The sequence below is a fragment of the Chiloscyllium punctatum genome, chromosome 1, assembly GCF_047496795.1.
Source record: "Chiloscyllium punctatum isolate Juve2018m chromosome 1, sChiPun1.3, whole genome shotgun sequence".
In the NCBI taxonomy this organism is placed as follows: Eukaryota; Metazoa; Chordata; class Chondrichthyes; order Orectolobiformes; family Hemiscylliidae; genus Chiloscyllium; species Chiloscyllium punctatum.
Window position 1 is genome coordinate 3,371,242 of NC_092739.1, and position 20,109 is coordinate 3,391,350.

The 20,109-nt window shown below is 41.5% G+C and overlaps 1 protein-coding gene across 3 annotated transcripts in view; it reads left to right on the forward strand.

Annotated features, from left to right (window-relative positions):
- dchs2 (dachsous cadherin-related 2) overlaps positions 1-20,109 on the forward strand; it is a 140,069-nt gene that overhangs the window by 89,102 nt on the left and 30,858 nt on the right. For all 3 annotated transcript variants that reach the window (XM_072568264.1, XM_072562676.1, XM_072567589.1), the window contains exon 14: positions 11,137-11,244. In XM_072568264.1, coding sequence (XP_072424365.1) covers positions 11,137-11,244 — 108 coding nt within the window. The remainder of the gene's footprint in view (positions 1-11,136; positions 11,245-20,109) is intronic.

Consider the following 20,109-nt stretch of genomic DNA (forward strand, 5'->3'; position numbering starts at 1 on the left):
GCCCAGCACTGATCCTTGTGGCACTCTACTGGTCACAGGCCTCCAGTCTGAAAAACAACCCTCCACCACCACCTCTGTCTTCTACCTTTGAGCCAGTTCTGTATCCAAACGGCTAGTTTTCCCTGTATTCCATGAGATCTAACCTTGCTAATCAGTCTCCCATAGGGAACCTTTTCGAACGCCTTACTGAAATCCATATAGATCACATCTACTGCTCTGCCCTCATCAAACTTCTTTGTTACTTCATCAAAAAACTCAATCAAGTTTGTGAGACATGATTTCCCACGCACAAAGCCATGTTGACTATCCCGAATCAGTCCTTGCCTTTCCAAATACATGTACATCCTGTCCCTCAGGATTCCCTCCAACAACTTGCCCACCACCGAGGTCAGGCTCACTAGTCTATAGTTCCCTGGTTTGTCCTTACCACCTTAAACATTGGCACCACGTTTGCCAACCTCCAGTCTTCTGGCACCTCACCTGTGACTATCGATGAAGCAAAGAGGCCCAGCAATCACTTCTCTAGCTTCCCACAGAGTTCTCGAGTACACCTGATCAGGTTCTGGGGAATTATCCACCTTTAACCGTTTCAAGGCATCCAGCACTTCCTCCTCTGTAATCTGAACATTTCGCAAGAAGTACAGTTAGTTTGCAGATGACACCAAAATTGGAGATGTAGTGGACAGTGAAGAAGATTACCTCGGACTACAATGGGATCTTGACCAGATGGGCCAATGGGCTGAGAAGTGGCAGATGGAGTTTAATTTAGATAAATGTGAGGTGCTGCGTTTTGAGAAAGCAAATCTTAGCTTAATGGTAAGGTCTCTGGGAGTGTTGCTGAACAAAGATACCTTGGAATGCAGGTTCATATCTCCTTGAAAGTAGTCTCGCACGTAGATAGGATCGTGAAGAATGCGTTTGGTATGCTTTCCTTTATTGGTCAGAGTATTGAGTACAGGAGTTAGGAGGTCATGTTGCAGCTGTACAGGATGTTGTTTAGGCTATTTTTGGAATATTGCGTGCAGTTCTGATCTCTTTCCTATTGGAAGGATGTTGTGAAACTTCAAAGGGTTCAGGAAAGATTTACAAGGATGTTGCCAGTGTTGGAGGATTTGAGCTATAGAGAGAGGCTGAATAGGCTGGGGCTGTTTTCTCTGGAGCTAAGGGGTGACCTCATAGAGGTTTATAAAATCATGAAGAACATGGATAGGATAAATAGACACAGTCTTTTCTCTGGGGTGGGTGAGTCCAGAACCAGAGGGAATAGGTTAAGAGTGAGAGGGGAAAGATATAAAAGGAACCTAAGGGGCAACTTTTTCACACAGAGGGTGGTACATGTGTGGAATGAGCTGCCAGAGGAAGTGGTGAAGGGTGGTACAATTGCAACATTTAAAGGGCATTTGGATGGGTATATGAATAGGAAGGGTTTGGAGGGATATGGGCCGGGTGCTGGCAGGTGGGACTAGGTTGGGTTGGGATATCTGGTCGGCATGGACGGATTGGACCGAAGGGTCTGTTTCCGTGCTATACATCTCTATAACTCTAAATGTCCTGTTGTCATGACAACCTCAATGTTTTTTACATGATTCTTTTCAGAAAAGCTGAGGTTGTGATACCTGGCTGCATAAGATAGCTCACAAAGTGTCACTTCCAATTTGTGCCAGAAATAATGATAATTGCCAGACATGTACAAAAAAGATGTTTGCCTTCTGTCCAAATGTTGTTTGGTATCATTAGCCAAAGACTCATCAAGTTTGCATGTGGCCTTAGCTGAAATACAGTGATAATGAAGAAAATGTTTATATTGTCTGTTAAATCATCTATTTAGATTGTTGAAAAAAGTATCTCTTGTGACCGTTGATATGTTGGTGATCACCTTCATAAATTCTATAGATTCTGGTATTGTTCCTGAACTCTGGAAGGTTGTAAATGTAAACCAACTATTTAAGAAAAATATGGTTTAAGGAAGTGAAGAGCTATAGACGTGTTAGCCTGTTCTCTAAACAAGAAAACGCTAGAATCTTCTGTAAATAATTTTATAATTTAACACTTGGAAAATTATGGCAGTCAATATGGATTCATGAAAAGGAATTCACTTTTGACAAACCTGCTAAAGTTTTTGAGGATGTGATTAATGAAATAGATAAAGGAAAAAAGATAATAAGTTTGGAGTTCAGAAGGATTTTGGTAAGGTGATACGTAGAAGAATGCTAAGCAGAATTTGAACACATGAGATATGGTTAATAAATTTATATGGATTGAGAATTGGTTAATGGACAGAAAATAATGAATTGCAATAAATAGGTTATTCTTCGCTTGCCACACTCTGTCCAGTGGGTTTGCGAGGATCAGTGCTTAGGTCCCATGTGTCCATAGTCTATATCAATGATTGGAATGAGTGATCAAATATAATATTTCCAGTTTGCTGCTGACACAAAATAATTTGGGAATGAGAGTTGTGAGGAGGATGCAAGGATGCTTCAAGATGATTTTGATAGGCTAAATGAGTGGGCTAGACTGTGGCAAATGTAATATAATGTGGAAAATGTGAAGCTATCCACCTTGGAAAGAAAAGCACAAATGCAGAATATTTCTTAAATGGTGAGAGATTGGGAAGTGTTGACGTCCAATGGAAGCTGGTATTGTTCATTAGTTAATATTCAGATGCAACAACCAATTAAAAAAGCAAATGCTAAGTTTATCTTTAGTGCAACCAGATTTGAATACAAGCATACTGTAATTCTATAGAACCTTGGTGAAACCACATCAGGAGTATAGATTTGATATCCTTCCCTTTGGAAGGGTATACTTGCAATAGAAATTATGCAAAGAAAGTTTACCTGTCTGATCCCGAACATAGTGGGATTATCGTATGAGGAAAGGTAGTGGAGACTGAGCCTATATTCTCAAGGGTTTAGAAGAGTGAAAGGTCATCGCATTGAAGTGTAATCATTTTTTGACAGGCTAGATCAGGAAGGAAGGGTGGGATTTTCAAGTTCTTAACGTAATGACAAGAATGACAAGCAGACCAACTTAATCAGGCAGGAGGTGAAAAATAAAATTGTTGACATCAAGATACTTTAGCGATTAAGGTCTCCCCCTTTAGGTGACAGAGTGACATCTTGATAGCAGGTGGCAAGAGGACTAATTGCATGTATTTGCATCTAATTAATATCACAATTTGCTTCAATTGACTTGTCCTTCCCAAATAATTTGTACCCAGTTGAGAATTCTGATGCTTCAGAAATACAGCAGCAAAAAGCAATATGGGGTATAGTTTGCAGGTTACATTTTTTCATCCACTGGGGTAATCCTTCTAGTAATACAACTTTAAGTGATGATTACAGTCAGTTACTGTCATTTCTCCAAGTTCAGAACCTGTCCCACAGGCCATCTTCAAACCGAACTGGCACACAGCAAACAGGTCAGCTTATAGGTGAGCAGTATAGAAACACAAGAGGGGGAAATAAATGAGTGGCAGTATCTGAATAACATGGAACTGGGAAGTTGGTAAATGACGAATGGCATTGTTTGCATGTATGCAACCACGAACTTAGTAAACAGAGAGTAGTGTTTTCACACAGACAAAGAACCAAACCAAACCATCCTTCCTCTCTCTGTATTCTCAAGACAGTAAAATTAAGGCTTTCAAACACCCTTAAAATTGACCCCAATGGTTCCTCACTAGACATTTGAATAACTAATCCCTGACTTGGCAAATGATCAATCCCAAACACCATTTGTCTCTTCGTCAAAAGACTTAGCGATTTATTAACAATGTAGTAACTTCAGCAGAGTAAAATTAAACAGTAAAGTGATCTAATTTGGTCCATGTTTTAATCCCAAGCACCTTTGTTGTAAGCCCCATTCACACAGAGGGCAGACAGACAAAACAAATCAGCTAAGGCATAAACAAAATAACAAACTGGCCAGAATTACTTAAGTAGTTTCACAATGAAATGTTCCACAGATATAGATCATGGTTTCTTGTTTTTTTTTAACATTTATAGTTCACTCAGATAAAAACAGTAGTACTCATAACTTAGTCGTCTATTGGTGAGTTTCCAAGAACGTGATAATGGAGGTTAGGCAAGGAGCTTTCAAATCTTAATGCTGTAGCATCAAAAGGCATTCCTTTTCACAGAATCCACAGTCCAAAACCCACAAACACTGACCACTTCCTGACAGATGAACCGGCCCCTATATGAGGTCCCAGTTACTATTCAACATCTATCTCCTGAGCATAAGTTCTCTTCCAGACTTGCTGGAACCAGTTCCCAGGTACTGGCCTCATTAATAGCCAACTTTAGCTATCTGTTTATACATAATACTCTTCCGCAGTGATGAAGTGACTGCAGAACCCTTTGATCAAGAATCAACCTGTAGTTAACTTCCAGGCCTGGCCTCACAAAAAAAAGCAAAAGCTTGTTTGATCTGTTCTCTTTTTCGCACAAGTTGTTACCCACATTCCAAAAGTTATCTTTAGTTCACCAATCCCAGTTTACAGCTCCAAACCAAAACTGACAAAGCAATCAAATAAAAATAATGAAAAATCAATAAAGGTTCTAACAGTGAAGCACAGAAAAACTGTAGGTGCTGTAATCCAAAGTAGACAAGCAGGAGGTTGGAAGAGCACAGCAAACCAGGCCGCATCAGGAGGTGAAGAAGTCAATGTTTCAGGTGTAACCCTTCTTTAGGAATGGAGATGGGGGTAGAGGGAGCTTCAGATAAAGAGAAAGGGGGAAAGGGTTATGGATAGGGAGAGGGGCGGAGTGGTGAGGTACTGATTGGTGAATACAGGTGGTAGGTATGACCTGGTAGGTTGATAGGAGGAATGAATCCGGTCAGTAGCTTGAAGGACGGGTCAATAAGAGAGATGGAAGAGAGGAGGCGTGGCTAGAAAGGGAGTTGGGAGAAAGGGTGGGAAGGTTATTTGAAATTGGAGAACTCAATGTTGAGTCTTCCAAGCTATAGGCTGCCCAGGTGAGGTGTTGTTTCTCCAATTTGCAGTCTGATTCACTGTGACAATGGAGGAGACCGAAGATGGACATGTCAGAGAGGGAGTGGGAGGAAGAGTTGAAATGACTACGGCAATGTGGGAAGACTCCAAATAATCTTTCCAGGTGAGACAGAGGTTCACCTGCCTCTCCTCCAAACTCGTTTACTGTATCTGGTGCTCCTGATGTGGTCTTCTTTTATCGTGTGACCAAATGTAAACTAGTGGCCCCACCAAACTAATTTTTTTCCTTGACTCTATTCTCTTCCCCTTGGTCCAGGCACTTCCCACCAACTACCGGTACACCAACTAAGCCTCTACTCTTCAGAAACTGCCAGTTCCCTGGCCCCCAGCGCTTCATCACTATGGACGTGCAGTCCTTATACATGTCCATTCCCCACAAGGATGACCTGCAAGCCCTCAGTTTCTCCCTCTCTAACAGGCCCATCCAGTCCTCCTCCACCAGTACCCTCCTCCACATCATCAAATTAGTCCTCACTCTCAATAACTTTTCCTTCAAGTCTTCCCATTTCCTCCAAATCCTGAGGGTGACCTTGAGCACTCGCATGGGTCCTAGCTATGCCTATCTCTTTGTTGGCCATGTCGAGCAGTGCCTCTTCAGTACACGTGCAGGTATTTTTCCCTAACTCTTCAGCCGATATGTCGATGACTGCATCAGTGCACCCAGGCTGAACTGGAGCAGTTCACTGACTTGGCCAGCAATTTTCACCCTGATTTTAAATTCATTCTGACTATCTCGGACACCTCCCTCCCCTTCCTTGACCTCTCCGTTTTCATCGCCAGCGACAGTTTATGGACTGACATTTACTACAAACCCACAGACTCCCATAACTTCCTGGACTACAACTCCTCCCACCCTGTATCCTGCAAAAATTCCATGCCGTTTTCCTAATTCCTCCGACTCCATCACATATGCTCTGACAAGGAGTCATTCCACTCCCAAGCATCCCAGATATCCACATATTTTAAGCAACATTTTTTCCCCACCATCATCATCCAGACAGCCCTCCACCGCACCTTCTCCATTCCCCACTCCACTGCTCTAAACCCCACCTCGACCAAACATAATAAAGACACAGTCCCCCTTGTCCTCACTTTCCACCCCACCAGTCTACGCCTCCAACATTTCATCCTCAAACACTTCCACCAACTCCAACTAGACCCCACCACCAAGAACATTGTCCCCTCCCTAACCCTGTCTGCCTTCTGCGATGACCATTATCTTTGCCACTCCTTGGTTCATGCTACTCTCCCCACCAACTCACCCCCCCACCCCAGCCCTTCCTGGTATCTTCCCCTGCAACCATAAAAGATGCAAAACCTGCATCTCCCTCTTCACCTGCATCCAGGGCCCCAAACAGTCCTTCCAGGTGAGACAGAGGTTCACCTGCCTCTCCTCCAACCTAGTTTACTGTATCCGGTGCGCCCAATGTGGTCTTCTCTATATTGGTGAGAGCAAATTTCCCTCCCCACTCCACCTCCAGCATCTCTATTCTTAGTCTCTTCCATTGCCACAGTGAATCAGACAGTAAATTGGAAGAACAACACCTCATCCTCTGCCTTGGCAGCCTATAGCCCGGAAAACTCAACAATGAGTTTTCCAATTTCAAATAACCTTCCCGTCCATCCTCCCACTCTCTTTCCAACCCTGCCTCCTCTCTTCCATCTCTCCAACTGACCCCTCCTTCCAGCTACCAACCATATTCATTCCTCCAGTCGACCTACCACCTGTATTCACATATCACTCCCTCACCACTCTGTCTCTCTCCCCACCCATAACCCTTGCACCCTGTTCTGTTTATCTGCAGCTCCCCCTACCTCCATCTCCATTCCTGAAGAAGGGTTATACGTGAAACATTGACTTCTCCACCTCCTGATGCTGCCTGACTTGCTGTGTGCTTCCAGCCTCCTGTTGTCTACTATGGCTCTAACAGTGGCAGTGTCAATGGCATGAAGTCATGAAAGTGATGCCCTCAGCCCAACCATCTTCAGCTGCTTCATCAATGACCTTCTCTAGCTCGTAAGGTCAGATGTGGGAATGATTGCATAATTTTCAGCACCATTCACGACTCCTCGGATACTGAAGCAGCTCATGCAAAGTGCTTCAAGGACAAGACAATATCCAGCTTTGAGCTGACAAACAGCAAATAACATTTATGCCATACAAATATCTGTCCATGAATGTATCTAATAGAAGGGAATCTATTCATTACTCCTTAGCAACAGATTAGAAGCTAGGAATTCTGTAGCGAGTAACTCATTTCCTGACTCTGCCCTCTACCATGCTCAAGTTCAATGTGTGAGAGAGAATAGCCCAGTTATTTGGATGAGTACTGCTCCAACAACACTCAAGCAACTCGATATCATCCAGGACAAAGCAGATCACATGATTGGCACCACACTCACAAATATTCACTCCCTCCACCATTGATATTCAGTAGCAGCAGTCTGCACCATCTATATAGAATATAGAAATTTGCCAAACATCATTAGGCAGCACTCTTCAGATCCATGGCTACTGTTATGTAGAAGGGCAGTGACAGCAGATACATGAGAATACCACCACTTGGTGTCCAAGCCACATACCATCCTTAGAAATACATTGCTATTCCTTAAATGTAATTTGATCAAAATCCTGGAATCCTCTTCATGACAGCATTGTCGGTCTACCTACACCAAATGGACTACAAGGAGCCAGCTCACCACCTCTGAAAGACTTGTGAAAAACAAGAGAGATTATTAGTTTGTGAATGTGGTGGCATATGAGGGAGGGGCTGCACTTCTGAGAAGAGCACGCAACAATGATCTTCACTGGGTTCTGTCATGTGCATCTCTCCAATAACGCAGAGTTGGTCTTGGTTCTCACTTGCCATCTGGATTGCATTTTCTTCAAAGGAAGTGAGGGTGTGAAAATCATCAATCTCTCTGCCAGTCTGGGCCCTCTTCATTGGCTAGTAGGCCTGCAGCAAGGGAAGTGATGTTTGGATTAATTTTAAATATAGCACCAGAATCTTCAAGCCCATCGGGGCAAGAAGCTCTATTCACCAGCTTTGTGTGATTTACCATTTAAGTCACCGTAAAATTCCTGTATATACAAAATAAACTGAGAAACGATCAATTGCTCCAAAAAATTTGTCACAAGTTAGGACAAAAGTCTGGCTTTCCCTGCGTGCTCCGGAGTTTTGACTTGTGTTTCTTTGATAGCTTTAGATTTTATTGCCAAGTGTATTCAAGTACAGGTGTACGGTGAAAGTATACAAAGTTGCCATCCTCTGGTGCCATCTTAGTAGATAAAAGACAGGATTAAAAGCAGAAGCAGAAATAAAAGAAACAGCCAAACCAAAAGGAAATGTCTAGATTACTCCCCACCTCCACCATCACCCTAGCCACCAGAAAACCAAGGCCACAAAGTCCATCCCTCAGTCTGCAAACACTCAGGTACTCTGAGACCCTGCACGGCGCCACAGCAGAATGCCATCACCTCCGGCCCCAGCCATGGCTTGGAGCAGTGCTGCTGGTACTGGAACTGTGTCACCATTTCTAGGCGCCATCTTGTCTCCAGTGATGTCATCGCTGCCATGATTCCGCACTGAGCAAATCTTGGCAATTAAAGCTATCGCTGAATCTGCTGGGTCCCAAACTGGGCTCAAACTTGGCATTGGGTCCACCATGCCAGAGCAGCCAGGGCCTCTTCTGGCTTCTATCATTTCTGCCTCCTGGGACCACTATTTCAGCAAAGAAGCTCACTTGTGCCGACCCCCCCCCCACAGGAAGGAAGCACTCCCACACTGCCAACACTCTGAGGGACTGCAACAGTCACTGCCGACACTCACAGGAATGGGACTGCCCCCAATGCTGCTGACGCTTCCAAGAATAGGACTACTCCCACCACTGCTAACGCTTCAGGAAGGAGACCACTCCCACTGGGGATGGGAAAGAAAGAGCAAAAGTAAAAGAAAGGGGGAAAACAAAGGCAAATGGAAGTGTTAGAACCCTGAGCTCAGGAGCTGTTCCCCCACTGCCACCATCTTGGAATGATCTTGATTAGGGTCACAACTGGGTAGTCAACCTGATTGACAAACCCGGATTCTAGTTTTGCAGGAGACAGTCTTCGGGGGAGTGTGCCTTGTTGCTACTGGTGGAAGCATTGCAAGTTGGGGTTCCAACCCCTAAACCCAGCTATGGGTCATTTTAAGCAGGAATTTATATGAATTTAAGGTAGCTCCTTGTGTCTCCTCAGCTGTTGATTTCACTCGCTCTTGAAAACCTAGCCAACCAGGGGTAAAAACCTGAAAAGATAAGTTAAAGCAGAAATCATTGGTCTCATCCATTTACAGTTGACCACCTTGTCTTCTGGAAGAGGTTGGCTTCCAGCCCCTTTCCCATCTTATTTAAAGCCAGAAGTGGTGAATTCAGTTGGATTTGAGATTTTTATCTCCACCTATTTTTGTGAGTTAAGGTTCAGGCTATTATTCCTGTATACATATAAAAATATAGTTATGGTAAACAATTGTACTACTTTTGAGGCTTTTGTTCCTTAATTTTAGCTCATATTAGAACGCAGTATGAATAGGTAAAAATGCTGCCTGAACTGCTATGCTTTTCCAGCACCACTCTAATCTAGAACGTGGTATTAATGCCTAGTAATGTTTGGTCACAAGGGGGAGCTTTAGCACAATATCAAAATGGAACTATTTCTAACAAACACTTGTTCAATTTTGCACAAGCACAATTTATTTCATGATAAAATAATTCTCATGCAACTTTTCGCAAAGAAAGCAACTCACTGCAAGATAGACTGCAACAAAAGATATAAGGAGGTTGCTAAGATGTTATAGGATAGGCTAAGCAAATCAGCAAATAGAGCATGATAAGGGAAACTATGAAATTGTCCACTTTGACAGGAACAATAAAAAGAAGCATGTAAGGCATTGCAAAGTTATGAAATGCAGAGAGATCTGGTGACCTAGGCATGAGTTACAAAAGGTTGGATAGAATGTTATTTTTTGCGAGGGAAATTGAATACAAAAGTAAGAAGGTTATGTTTCTCTTATACTTAGTGTTGGTGAGGCCACCTCTGGGCTATTCTGTACAGCATTGGTCTCTTTATTTAAGGAAGGAAGCAGAGAAGGTATATTAGCTTAATACCTAGGATGAAAATGCTGTAATTTGAAGAAATGTTAGATGGACTGGCTTGTATTTGTCGGAGTTTAGAAGTTGATCCTGAGGGATCTAGTGGAAGGATGCTTCCAGTTGTCGGAGAATCTAGAACTAGACGTCACTGTTTGAAAAAAGCTGCGGAAAGACTTCCAACATCATCAAAGACACTTTGCACTCTGGAAATGATCTCCTACAACCTCTTCCCTCAGGCAAAAGATACACTTGCACCACTTGGTTCAGGGACAGCTTCTTCTCAGCTGTTATTAGACTATTGAATGGACTCTCTAGCCTCAGATACTGCTGGTGTTGCCAGTGTTGATCTCCCTTTGACGCCCTGTGCAATGTAACCTGTATACCTCTGTCTAAATCTTTTGTTCTGTACGTCTTTGCTTACTATGATCTGCTTGTATTGTTTATAAACAAAGTTTTTCGCTGTACTTCAGCACGTGTGACAATAAATAAATAATCGATTAAGGCCACACTGAGGAGTTTTTTTTGTCAAAGTTTTGTGGGTTTCCTGAAAAGGTGATGAAAGCTGAGTACTTGAATATTTTTAAGGCATAGGTGGGTAGATTCTTGGTAAGTAAAAGGGTAAAAGGTTTCAGGAGTAGGGAGGCATGTAATCAGATCAATATGAACTTATTGAATGATGGATTAGATTTGAGGTGTCAAGTAGCCGACTCTTGCTCCTTGTGCGTATGTTCATAACATTTCAGGTTTGCTGGTTTCATACATAATTCTGGATTCAGTGTTATATTATGTGAAAACCTTAGTGCTATACTTCTTGGTCCACTCAAAAAAGGCTGCTTTGAACCTTTTGGCAGGTAGGGGATTTGTTAACATTGGTATATTTGCATGGCACTGTTTTAACACTCATTGATATAATTACAAATTGCTAAGGATTGCTTTCAATGATCCATCATTTTATTGCAGCAGTAAATATTCTTCCTTTTGTATAGGCACACTGGTATTGACTGTCACAAATCAAGACGACCACACAAATGGAGTCACTTACAGCATTTTTAGTGGGAATGAAAATGAAGCATTCCACATAGATTCAAAAACTGGTAAGAGAAATTACTTGTTCTAGCCTACAATTTTATATGTAATATGTATGAATACTCTGGACTTAACGTGACAGAAATGTGAGAATTTTAACTTGACCAGACCATCAGGAAATTGTGAGTCAGGTGCACGGGCTGATTTTATAGACTGTCTTATTTTGCTCTTCATCAAAGTAAATGCAGATTAACACTGGGTAGGGTGTAAAACCAGTATTTCAACTGATTTTGTGGGCTTTCCACCTGCAATAGGGTTAAGATTAGGGATCCTGGGTATTATGGGCCAGACTAGATCCCCTCAAAATATTTTAAGAAGCCTAGACCATAACTTTATCTTATTTTAAAGGTACATGTGAAGTGCCATGTTCCAGATGAAATGTGACTGGTCAATCTACTCAAATTAAGCAAAACACAATTTTTAAAACAAAAGTAAGATGAATTTAGAATAACTTACTATTGGAAAACTTAACTGAATAATAGATGCAGTGACGATTGCTAATTAATTGTTCCAGTATAGTAACATCCCACAAACACACCCCTTGGCAATAAGGCAAATTCAGACACAGATTCCCACATGCAGTTCTCCAATCCACGAGGAACAAAACGTCAAGAGGAAATTCAGTGAAAGTAGCTGCTAGGTGGCATGCCCTGAAGCTTCCAACTTTTCTGAGACCCCAAAGGCTTCAGCTTAAAACTAAACAAGAAAACTGAAAAAGAACTAAAATCCTGCTGCCTGAGAACTGACCACAATCAGGCTGCTTCCATTGTTCCGACTTTTAAAAAAACCCAAGGCTTCACAAATTGTTTACTTTCTTAGAGACAACTTGGCACATCTGCCTTACAAGCCCTCTCCAAAAAAAAGAATAAAATAACCTCTTAAAGTGACAACATTATCACATGGGGAACTCCTCATCAACCCTTTCTCCTATCCAAGAAACCTCCCTTAATCTGTTTCCTATCATTCAGCCAATTTTGTATCCATGTTAACATAAAAGAAATTAGCAAAGTACAGCTAGCCTGACAGTTATCAGATGAGGAAACAAGCAGATCACACGTGGATTCAGAAGCTTATTAGCATTTAATAAAACCTGAAAATGCTGGAAATATACGGCTGATCATCCAGTAGCTGTGGACCAAGGAAACAAATTAATACTCTGTGTTTTATGACCTTTCAACAAAGTACTGTTTAATTTCTGTTTTCTAGGAAGAAACTTAGTGCAGACAAGTCAAAGTTGAGTAGCTAAATTTGTGTGCCTGAACAGCATTGGATACACATCAAAAACCTTATTACTTTGGATACTACAGAGTTGTCCCCGGTGGCATTAGCCTTTCAAATAAATAATTGAATGATCTAATGTCTATGTTTGCGCCTGTTGTGACTGGCATTGGATGAAGCAGAAACTGTTTCACTGATGAATCATTAAGTTGTGCAGCCTTTCTTTTATCATGAGGCTTGATCCTATGTTATGAGTTTGGATTCTTTACCGACTGTTTTCAGACTTTGATTTCAAAGCAGCACTATTTAATATGCATTAATACTAGATACTACTCTATACTAATTATAGAGTAATTATAGATATACAGTATGTAACTCATGATTACGTTAGGTAAGGACTAAGCTATTTTCTTTGTGTATTCATGTCCACATGTCAGGCTGATCTGATGTAGACGTTTTCCAGAATGTTCTAACTCCACCGCACTAGTATTTATGATTAATAATATGTAGCTCCGTGACATCACCACAAGGTTGCTTCAGGCTCCTGAAAGCTTTGTGCAATAGCCGTCACCAAACATATTCCCCTATTTCAAACATTAGGATGATTAGGGACCAAAATAGGAGATTTACATATAGGGAATGCAGCATTGCTAAGAGGTTAAATGAGTACTTTGAATCTGTTTTAACCTATAAGACTACCTAGATCATGGTGAATGATGAAGAAAATTAGCCACTAGGATTTAAAACTGATATGGAGGATATTGGATAAACTGTCAGTACTTGAGGTTGGTGTGGCATCACAATCAGGTGGAATGCCTAAACATAGAAGCATTCGATCCCTCGAGCCTCCTCCATCATTCATTATGATCTTAGAATCCCTACAGTGTGAAAATCCACACCGACCCTCCAAAGATCAGCCACAGCCCCTGTGACATTGCATTCCTCATGGCTAATCCACATAGCCTGCACATCCCTGGAGCAATTTAGCATGGCCAGTCCACCCAACCTGCAAACCTTTGGACTGTAGGAGGAAACCAGAGCACTCAGAGGAAACCCATACAGACATGGGGAGAATATGCAAACCAGGCTGGAATCGAAGCCGGATCCCTGTGCCGGGTGCTGTGAGGTAGCAGTGCTAAATACTGAGCCACCATGCCTCCCATCACGGCTGATTATCAAACTCCATAAACTAACCCCATCTTCACCTGTATCCCTTGACCCCCTTTTGCTATAAAACCAATATTTGCCACCTTGAAAACACATAATGTTTAGGCTTCAACCACTTTTCTGTGATAGTGAATTCTACAGCTCACCACTCTCTGGGTGAAGAAACTTTTCCTTGTCTCAGTCCTAGTAAGTTTACCTATTATCCCTAAGCTACGACTCCTGGTTCTGGACTTGTCCACCATCTGTTACATCTTTCCTGCATCTAACCTGCCTCACCCTGTTAGAATCTTATAGGTTTCTATGAGATTTCCCTCAATTTTCTAAACTGCAGTGAATATATCCTAATCAATTCAGTTTCGTCTCATATGTCAGTCCTGCCATCCAGGAAACAATTTGATAAAACTTCACGCCACCTCCTCTAAAGCAAGAACATCCTCAGATAAGGAGATCAAAACTGCACACAATATTCCAGGTGTCGTCTCACTAATTTCAATTATTGCAACAAGATACCTTGTTCCTGCACTTGAATCCTTTCGCTGTGGAGACCAGCAAATAGTTTGCCTTCTTTACCGCACCTGCATGCTTGCTTTCTGTGACTGGTGCACGACAAGCAGGTTTCAGTGAATGTTCTTCTCTCAATTTACAGTCACTCAAATAATAATTTGTCTTCCTATTTTTTCCACAAAAGTAGATAACCTCACATTTATCCACATTATATTTTGCCTTCTATGCATTTACTCCCTCAGTCAGCCTGCCCAAATTCCATCTTCATCTCAGCTTACCCTTCCACCCATCCTTGTGTCATTTGCAAATTTTGAAATGTTACGTCTAGTTCAAATCATTAACATATGTTGTCAATAGCTGGAATCTTAGTACTGATCTCCATGCCACCTTACTAGTCATTGCTTGTCACTCAGAAAAAAAACTTTTTTATTGCTACTCATTTTTTGTCGATCTGTCCATCTCAGTACACTATCCCCAATCCTATGAACTTTAACTTGACACATTATTCTCTGATATGGAACTTTGGCAAAGCCTTCAGAAAGTCCAAATAAGCCACGTCACTGGCTTGCCCTATTAGTTCGATTTTGAAGAATTCCAGTTGATTTATCAAGCATGATTTCCCTTTTGTAAACCAATGCTGGCATTGTCTAATTCTGTGTCTGTTTTCTCAGTGCCCTGCTATATAATCCTTGGTTATGGATTCTAGCGTCCTCTCCACTACCAGGTTAGGCTCACTGGTCTATAGTTCCAATTTTAAAAAGTTAATAAAGCATTAGCTACATTCTAATCTTTATAAATTGTTGCAGATGACCACCAATGCATCCACTATTTCTAGGGCCACTTTCTTAAGTATTCTGGCATGTAAATGATTAAATGCTGGGGGTTTATCAGCTTCAATTCCACTTTCCAACACCATTTCTCTACTAATACAGATTTGTTTCAGTTCCTCTGTCTTACTAACCTATGTATTCCCCATCCTTTACAGTATAGGTAATTCTGCAATAGCACACGTTTCATTAATATGCATTTTAGATTACTTACCGTGTGGAAACAGGCCCTTCGGCCCAACAAATCCACAACGACCAACCGAAGTGCAACCCACCCAGACCCATTCCCCTACATTTACCCCTGCCCCTAACACTACGGGCAGTTTAGCATGGCCAATTCACCTAACCTGCACATTTTTTGGACTGTGGGAGGAAACTGGAGCATCCGGAGGAAACCCACGCAGACATGGGGAGAATGTTCAAACTCCACACAGTCAGTCGCCTGAGGCGGGAGTTGAACCCGGGTCTCTGGCGCTGTGAGGCAGCAGTGCTAACCACTGTGCCACCGTGCCGCCCACATCTAGAAAGATAAGGACAGCAGGTACTACAAGATCCCCTCTGAGCCACTGACAATCCCAAATTGGAAATATATCACTGTTCCATCACTGTCACTGGGCCAAAATCCTGGCATTTCCTCCCTAAGGCCATTGTGGCTCAACCTACAGAACATGGACTGCAGCCCTGGAAGAGGGCAGCACCCCACCAACTCTTTGAGAACAACTGGGATGAGCAGTATAAATGCTGGCTGGCTAGTAAAGCCCACATCCTATAGTGAATAGAAAAAAAGCTGTTAACGTCTGGAATGTACTGCCAGTGTGGTAGGTACAGGTTCAGTTGAGGCAATCAAGAAGGCATTGGATTAGTATCAAAACAGAAACAATGTTCAGGTTATGTGAAAGGGGAGTTTGGCATCAAGTCAAAATACTCAGACTCAGTGCAGACACAGGGGGCTGAATGACTTCTTTCTGTTATCAGACCTTTGAATGGACCTCTTTAATGTTAATGTTGAATTCTCTTTGCACCCCCTCGGCAGCTGTAACATTACATCCTGCACTCTGTTCTGTTACCCTGATGTAACATTGCATCCTGCACTCTGTTCTGTTACCCTGATGTAACATTACATCCTGCACTCTGTTCTGTTACCCTGTTGTAACATTGCATTCTGCACTGTTATGTTATCATGTTGTAACATTGCATCCTGCACTCTGTTCTGTTACCCTGATGCACTTGTATCGTATAATCTGTCTTGCAAAACACATAAGACATTTTCCTTTGTACCTCTGTACACATGACTGTAATAAATCAAATCAAATTATACAATTCTATGAATGACATTGTTGTACATACCAAATGAGTTACCTAGATTACTACTTTTTCGAACATTTGCTATACTTTTTGTCCTGTTCTCTCCCGCCCTACCAAAAATCTTTAATTTGATTCATCTGTTTTCAAGGTGGTTATACACTATCAGCTCCATTATTAATGTTGAATATCATTGTCAGTTCTAGTGGGAAGTGTTGTTTTCTTCATGTGAATCTTGTTCTCTTGCAGCTTTGATGTTTTCTTCAAGTTTCAGTTCCATTGTATGAATATGCATATATTTGAGAATATGTGTTACTTGGTCTGTTCTTCAGACTGTTGCACATTGTCGAGCAGTCATTCTTTTGCCACAATATGTTATTTGTCTTCACTGCTGAGAGGGTTTGGAACCACAACTGTTGTCAAGATAATGTAGTATTAAATTGCTCAGGATTTAAGCATTTGCTTTGGGTAGTGTTGTCATTTGTGGTTTACTGCTAAGTCAAGAGATTTGCTTCTTTGGTCAGCTGGTTTATTGTGTTTTAAATAGTCAACACACTTCGGAAAAAGCTGCTTTAATTTGATCTTTTGCCGCACATTTAGAGCCGTGAAGTCAAAGAGCTGTACAGAAACAGACCCTTAGGTCCAATTCATCCATGCCGACCAGATATCCTAATCTAATCTAGTTCCATTTGCCAGCAACTGGCCCATATCCCTCTAAACCCTTCCTATTCAAATACCCATCCAGATGCCTTTTAAATGTTGCAATTGTACCAGCCTCTACCACTTCCTCTGGCAGCTCATTCCATGCACGTGCCACCCTCTGTGTGAAAAAGTTGCCCCTGAGGTCCTTTTTATATCTTTCCCCTCTCACCCTAAACCTATGCCGTTTAGTTCTGGACTCCCCAATCCTGGGAAAAGACTGTGTCTATTTATCCTATCCATGTCCCTCATGATTTTATAAACCTCTATGAGGTTACCCCTCAGCCCTCGACGGTCCAGAGAAAACAGCCCCAGCCTATTTAGCCTCTCCCTCAAGCTCAAATCCTCCAACACTGGCAACATCCTTGTAAATCTTTCCTGAACCGTTTCAAGTTTCACAACATCCTTCCAATAGGAAGGAGACCAGAATTGCACGCAATATTCCAAAAGTAGCCTAAACAACATCCTGTACAGCTGCAACATAACCTCCCAACTCCTATATGCAATACTCTGACCAATAAAGGACAGCATACCAAACACATTCTTCACTATCCTATCTATCTGCAAGTCTACTTTAAAGGAGTTACGAACCTGCATTCCAAGGTATCTTTGTTCCGCAACACTCCCGGGAACCTTACCATTAATTGTATAAGTCCTGCTAAGATTTGCTTTCTCAAAATGCAGCACCTCGCATTTATCTGAATTAAACACCATCTACCACTCCTCAGCCCATTGGCCCATCTGATCCAAATCCCATTGTAATCAGAGGTAATCTTCTTCGCTGTCCACTACATCTCCAATTTTGGTGTCATCTGCAAACTTACTAACTATGTGTCCTACGTTCGCATCCAAATAATTTATATAAATGACGAAAAGTCGTGGCCCCAGCACCGATCCTTGTGGCACTCTGCTGGTCACAGGCCTCCAATCTGAAAAACAATCCTCCACCATCACCCTCTGTCTTCTACTTTTGAGCCACTTCTGTATCCAATTAGCTGGCTCTCCCTGTATTTCATGAGATCTAACCTTGCTAACCAGTCTCCCATGGAGAACCTTATCAAATGCCTTATTGAAGTCCACATAGATGACATCCACCGCTCTGCCCTCATCAGTCCTCTTTGTTACTTCTTCAAAAAACTCAATCAAGTTCGTGAGGCACGATTTTCCATGCACAATGCCATGTTGACGATCCCTAATCAGTCCTTGTTTTTCCAAAGATATGTAAAACCTGACCCTCAGGATTCCCTCCAACAACTTGCCCACCACCAATGCCAGGCTCACTGGTCTCTTATTCCCTGGCTTGTCCTTACCACCTTTCTTAAGTAATGGTACCACGTTCGCCAGCCTCCAGTCTTCTGGCACCTCACCTGTGACTATCGATGATACAAATATCTCTGTAAGAGGCCCAGCAATCACTTCCCTCACGTCCCACAAAGTTCTAGGATACACCTGATCAGGTCCTGGGGGCTTATCCACATTTATGCATCTCAAGATATCCAGCACTTCCTCCTCTGTAATATGGACATTTTTCAAGATGTCACCATCTATTTCCCCACATTCTATATCTTTCATGTCCTTCACAGTAAACACTGATGCAAAATCTCATTTAGTATCTCCCCCACACAAAGGCCACCTTGCTGATCTTTGTGGGGCCCTATTCTCTCCTTTCTTGTCCTTTTCTCCTTAATGTATTTGTAAAAAAAACCCTTTGGATTCTCCTTGACTCTATTTGCCAAAGCTATCTCATGTCCCCTTTTTGCACTCCTGATTTCCCTCTTAAGTATACTTCTACTGCCTTTATACTCTTCTAAAGATTCGTTCACTATCTCCTGTCCTTACCTGACTTATGCTTCCTTCTTTTTCTTATCCAAACCCTCAGTTTCTTCTTGAACAGTTTTCTAGATTCTGTATCCATTATTTGGACTATTCATTCTAGAATTACGTTCTCTTTCTGCTGAAAAAATCTAGTAACTGATTTATCTAAGAAGCTGATGACAGTTCTATTATGAATGAGCTCTTCTTGTCAGGTTCCATAGTTGCGTTGTTCAGATGGCATATGTTGGTTATAAAGAAAACTATCTGCAGCCTCACTGGGATGTTGATATCCATTCTTGAAGCCTGATTTCATAAGTGTCCCATTTATTCTTGAAGTGAAATATTGATCAAAACCTGTTAAAGGTTGTCACATGTAATTGTTTTTTATTGATGTTGCCTAAGAAATGTGTGATCTGAGCTTCCCATTGTAGTACAGAAACGTGCTAACCTGTTCTGCATTTGATTTGGTGTCATTCCTGAGACTGTTTGAATTTTTAGTATTCTAAGGCTGCCAATTTGTCAATTTATCAAATGGATCTGAAAGCTTAAAGTTTTTCTGATGGAAAGATTGGTATTGGTCACTTTAGTAATGTTGTTTAGTTGTTGATAGGAACTTGAAGATATTAATTATTTCCTTGATTTGGGAGCATATTACTGAAGTTTTGATCTCCATGTTCTATACTCGTTTTGTTGTGTTGTGGTATTCTTAGTTGTTTACAGTTGTTGTTAAATCTGTGTTGTTCTAAAGATGATTGTGCTGTACCATCTTTTTTTTTGTGGTTTGATGCCACAGCAAGAGTTCGGATTCTTTGCAGACTTCTTGTGTAGAAGACAAAGTCAAGAATTGCCTGCAAGCTTAAACTTCAAAGTAACAGTATTTCTTACTTATGTTCCAGGCTCTGACTCCTAGTTTAGAATTTATCAAACTTAATTATCTTGTATGTGTGTGTTCATGTCCAGGTTGGAGTCTCGTTTGGTAGACTTTTTCCATAGTGTTCTATCTCCACCCATTCTGCAGTTTTATACTGAGTAATATGTCGCTCTGTGACATTGCTACAGAGTTCCTCTAAGGCAGGGGTGGGCAATTAATTCTTCCAAGGGGCCACATGAGAAACCTAAGTTGTGTTGGAGGGCTGAACTAACAATAAGTTGGACATAATTCTGCTCAATATTAATTCTCTCCCATTGTAAAAAGTACTAAATTATATAGTTTTGCACTGAAACTTATAATCAAAAGAATAAGGATATTCTGTTACAATAAAGATATGAAATTGTGGAGTAGGTCAAATATAGAAGAAATAAAACAATAATTTCAGTATTTCATTTTATTTTTAACATGTT